The 4,799-nt window shown below is 42.3% G+C and overlaps 1 protein-coding gene across 1 annotated transcript; it reads right to left on the bottom strand.

Annotated features, from left to right (window-relative positions):
- Positions 1 to 1,398: 1,398 nt before the first annotated feature.
- On the bottom strand, positions 1,399 to 4,139 carry LOC311099636 (prostaglandin E synthase-like). The gene is made up of 3 exons (XM_084140354.1): positions 3,955 to 4,139; positions 3,705 to 3,787; positions 1,399 to 2,206 (listed from the first exon to the last, which is right to left on the bottom strand). The coding sequence occupies exons 1-3, from the start codon at positions 4,084 to 4,086 to the stop codon at positions 1,954 to 1,956; spliced, it is 468 nt and encodes a 155-aa protein (XP_083996480.1). The 5' UTR covers positions 4,087 to 4,139; the 3' UTR covers positions 1,399 to 1,953.
- Positions 4,140 to 4,799: the final 660 nt, after the last annotated feature.

Raw genomic sequence — 4,799 nt, 5'->3', positions numbered from 1 at the left:
ATAACCTGAAAGGCCGCTCAGCAAGGAAGAAGCCACTGCTCCAAAACCGCCATAAAAAACCCGACTACGGTTTGCAACTGCACATGGGGACAAAGATCGTACTTTTTGGAGAAATGTCCTCTGGTCTGACGAAACAAAAATATAACTGTTTGGCCATAATGACCATCGTTATGTTTGGAGGAAAAAGTGGGTCGCTTGCAAGCCGAAGAACACCATCCCAACCGTGAAGCACGGGGGTGGCAGCATCATGTTGTGGGGGTGCTTTGCTGCAGGAGGGACTGGTGCACTTCACAAAATAGATGGCATCATGAGGAAGGAAAATTATGTGGACATATTGAAGCAACATCTCAAGACATCAGTCAGGAAGTTAAAGCTGGGTCGCAAATGGGTCTTCCAAATGGACAATGACCCCAAGCATACTTCCAAAGTTGTATCAAAATGGCTTAAGGACAACAAAGTCAAGGTATTGGAATGGCATCACAAAGCCCTGACCTCAATCCTATAGAAAATTTTTGAGCAGAACTGAAAAAGCGTGTGCGAGCAAGGAGGCCTACAAACCTGACTCAGATACACCAGCGCCGTCAGGATGAATTGGCCAAAATTCACCCTACTTATTGTGGGAAGCTTGTGGAAGGCTACCCAAAACGTTTGACCCAAGTTAAACAATTTAAAGGCAATACCACCAAATACTAATTGAGTGTATGTAAACTTCTGACCCACTGGGAATGTGATGAAAGAAATAAAAGCTGAAATAAATCATTCTCTCTACTATTATTCTGACATTTCACATTCTTAAAATAAAGTGGTGATCCTAACTGATCTAAGACAGGGAATTTATACTAGGATTAAATGTCAGGAATTGTGAAAAACTGAGTTTAAATGTATTTGGCTATGGTGTATGTAAACTTCCGACTTCAACTGTATATATTCTTAAATTACATTCCTTACTAGATTTGTGTGTATTGGGTATATGTTGTGAAATTGTTAGATATTACTTGTTAGATATTACTGCAATGTCAGATCTAGAAGCACAAGCATTTCGCTACACCCGCAATTACATCTGCTAAACATGTGTATGTGACAAATACAATTTGATTTGATTTGATCGACAGGAGTGGTAGACCTGACACAACTCTATATCGATCATGTGATAGCATAGTGGCCAATGAATTGTAAACAAATACAGTGACCACCACACCGGAAATATTCCTTAGAATATGGTATTCAACCGTTTTCTTCTGTTTTAATTGAAAAATTGTATTATTATAAACTGCTCTTCAGTTCAATCTCTAAAAAACTGGATCAAACTGGTTTGAGCAAATAGGTCACTATATCCCAGACTTTCCTACAAAAATACCACTTGTTGAATGACAAGAAATACAGAATGAAAAAGACAAAAACAAGCAACAACCTTCACTTGTGTATAAAACATGTCAATACAATTAATTGATTACAAAGTTACATGTTAATTGAAAGGTTAACCTTTTTCTTCAGAGAGTAGTGTCCCCATAACCTTCAGAGGGAGTCAATTGACTTCAACATTCTGTAGCATATAGATAGCCTGGTGGTTAAGAGCATTGGGCCAGTAACTGAAAGGTCGCTGGTTCAAATCCCCAAGCCAACTAGGTGAAAAATCTGACTATGTGCCCTTGAGCAAGGCTCCTGCAAGTTGCTCTGGATAATAGCATCTGCTAAGTGACTACGATGTGAAAGAATACAGTACTACATGAAGATGTACTAGCTAGAGCACAACACTGACTTCATTTCTGAGTGTACACTTTATAGAGTATCGCTGAGAGGCACAAACTGCTGTTGTAGCATTGCAGTCTGATGACGACACAGTCTTTAGGATTTCCCTCATATGAAAAGCATCCATCCCTCTTACGAGCAGTATCCTCTACCGCTCTTATCAGGCCCTAATCATCCACTGAGATAGGTCACAGATTGACGCGGTCACCGATAGAGCCAGAACACGCATGCGAGGATCTGAACGGCCATGGAGATGCAGGGAACCTGGGTGATGACGTAGGCCAGGGAGCGCGTGGGTGCCCGCAGGACACACAGGTAGGCCACTGTATGGAGCACGCGGAACAGGAAGAAGACCAGGAAGTGAGCGTGGGCCACAACCAGCGACGGGCCAATCAGGGAGTAGACGGCCCCCAGGAACAGGAAGGGGAATATATTCTCCATGTCGTTACGGTGAGCCCTGAAACACACGAAAGAGAATATTAGATTATATGTTTTAGATGTATATTTTTAGATATTCATTGATTGGGTATATTCATATTCATTATCACGGAGGTATGGGTTTTTAAGCGAATAACTAAGCGGTTTGCACTCAACAAGTAGCCTAGAATTACTTGGATACACACAACCGCTCTCCATGCTAACACATCTGTTTTGAATCAGAAGTTCATTCCTGGAACTTACGGTATACGGTCGTCTGACTCAGCCGTCTGGCACTGACCCAAACAGTGAAAACACTTCCGCTATGATTACTCAACATCACAAACAAATTTTTTCCATTAGCCAACATTAGGGAGGGATTTAGACTACAGGTTGAGCGTAGAAACCCTCCATTACAAGAGTCTGGGAGTATAGCTGCTTATCCAGGTTTCTTACTAAAAGTGAATCACTTCCTCTCCTCTGACTGACACACACTTTTACCCAAGAGGAACATTCTTCTCAGGTATTCCAGTCTCTGTCTCTAAATGGACCTATAGAATGTCTCTATTTAAGCATGGGCTTTACCGTCAGCTAGCTGAGTCAGTTGTAAAACACAGACCATGGATTTCAAATCACCCTCAAGAGCCAAAACAGACTCAATACTACGCATTTTCTTCAGAAGCCATTCAGGCATTCCAATGAAATCAGATTTGCTCAGAAAAAGGAAGGGAAGGAAGAGGAAGGTTGTATGTAATCTCAGAGAATTGCAGTGTGTTGTTCATCTTACTTTGTTTAATTGAAGTACCACTCCAACCAATCAACATCAATATATGGAAAAGGACACAGGACCTCCCATGGTGTTGACTAATCAGAATCCACACTTGACCTTTAACTGTTTGATTATTTTGGCAGAGCTGGACAAGCATATACCCCTCCGGAATCTGTTAAGTGTACAGACTGAAACCACCATTAAATGGCTTCCTCTGGCTACAAAGCCACTCCTGTACTAATATTATCGTAGGAGGCCTGCCCTGATAAGAATTCAACTTCACTCCCCACGCATTCTACCCTATGCCATATGACTACTGGTTATCATTAGTTAATGCAGTGAATCTTAATTGGACCTAAATGATACCAGTCATGAAGCATTCCATTTTATTGTGCATCAATGTATGAATGCCTGCTCAGCTCAACATATTTCCTGACTCTGGTCAGAGAGGGCCCCATGTGAAGGAGAAAAGTTTTCAGTGTTAGAAAAACATGTTTTTTCTGCTGTCATGGATCATTTCCAGACAAGTTAAAACAACACAGACACCGAGGCTGGAGAACAAACGCCCATGAAATTTAAACAAAAGTGCCACAAATGATCTCTAAAGATTTCAACCAGATCCAGATAAAATTCTCCATTCACGTTTGAGAAAAATACAAACTATTACTGTTCAATTTTAGACCACTGTTAAAATGTAATCATATTGCTACCATCAATGTCAATAGGCAAGGCTACATTAGAATCAGATAACAGTAATCATTCCTCTCACCTTCGGCACCGCTCTACATCCGGATCCTCTCTGAAGTGCTGGACGCCACCATGTCTCTGCGCATCCTCTGGGTTCGCGAAAGCCTTCACATGAGAGAGAGAAAAAGAGAGAGAGAGAGAGAGAGAGAATGAATACCCTGATCAATGTTTATACAGTGCAGTACTTGACTAGGAACTAAGATGTTCAAACCATACATCAAATACTGAATTAGCCTAATAAACTGTCAGCTAGGACGCACAGAGTCTCTCACCTTTTTGCGCAGCCTTACTTGTCCAGTGATGATTGCTATGATGTACATCTTGATTACCAGGAGAACACTATAGAATACAAAACAGGAAAAAACCTTGTTCTCCAACATGATTATTTGGTATGATCTTCCCATTCCCAAATTAGTACTGCTGTTGATGTGTGCCTAACGGGAAATTGTGTGTGAGTGGGCTGGATCCCCGGTCTAAACACTTTCACTGACGCACATTTAGGAGGGGCTGGGCTGCTCTCTCTCTCTCTCTCTCTCTCTCTCTCTCTCTCTCTCTCTCTCTCTCTCTCTCTCTCTCTCTCTCTCTCTCTCTCTCTCTCTCTCTCTCTCTCTCTCTCTCTCTCTCTCTCTCTCTCTCTCTCTCTCTCTCTCTCTCTCTCTCTCTCTCTCTCTCTCTCTCTCTCTCTCTCTCTCTCTCTCCCTCCCTCCCTCCCTCCCTCCCTCCCTCCCTCCCTCCCTCCCTCCCTCCCTCCCTCCGGTTTTGTGATCTGAGCAGTATGATCCAATCACTATCTAATCAAGGTTTGGGGCTGGAGGGAATAGTGGACATTTTATGGGCTCCTGACCAATTGTGCTATTTTGTGTATGACTGCGTGGCCACTCAATAATAAAGTTTGCAGACTACACAACAGTAGTAGGCCTGATTACCAACAATGACGACACACTCGAAGAAGGAAGAGATGACGCTGTAGAGAGGTTGGCGTGCAGGATACCTGACGTGCAATCACTGGAGAATAAACTGGATGAGCTCCGTTCGAGACTATTCTATCAACGTGATCTGAATAACTGTAATATCCTATGTTTCTCAGAGTCGTGGCTGAACAAGGACATGGTAAATA

Source organism: Coregonus lavaretus (genome assembly GCF_964263955.1).
Source record: "Coregonus lavaretus genome assembly, chromosome: 24".
In the NCBI taxonomy this organism is placed as follows: domain Eukaryota; kingdom Metazoa; phylum Chordata; class Actinopteri; order Salmoniformes; family Salmonidae; genus Coregonus; species Coregonus lavaretus.
Note: the sequence above shows the minus strand (reverse complement) of the source record. Positions and strands in the feature narration are given on the sequence as shown.

Excerpts from the sequence above, each read along its gene's own strand:
- LOC311099636 (XM_084140354.1), bottom strand. The coding sequence starts at position 4,086 with ATGGGAAGATCATACCAAATAATCATGTTGGAGAACAAGGTTTTTTCC. Across the intron at positions 3,788-3,954 it reads AAGTAAGGCTGCGCAAAAAG|GCTTTCGCGAACCCAGAGGA; the intron begins GTGAGAGACTCT and ends TCTCATGTGAAG. Across the intron at positions 2,207-3,704 it reads GATGTAGAGCGGTGCCGAAG|GGCTCACCGTAACGACATGG; the intron begins GTGAGAGGAATG and ends CGTGTGTTTCAG.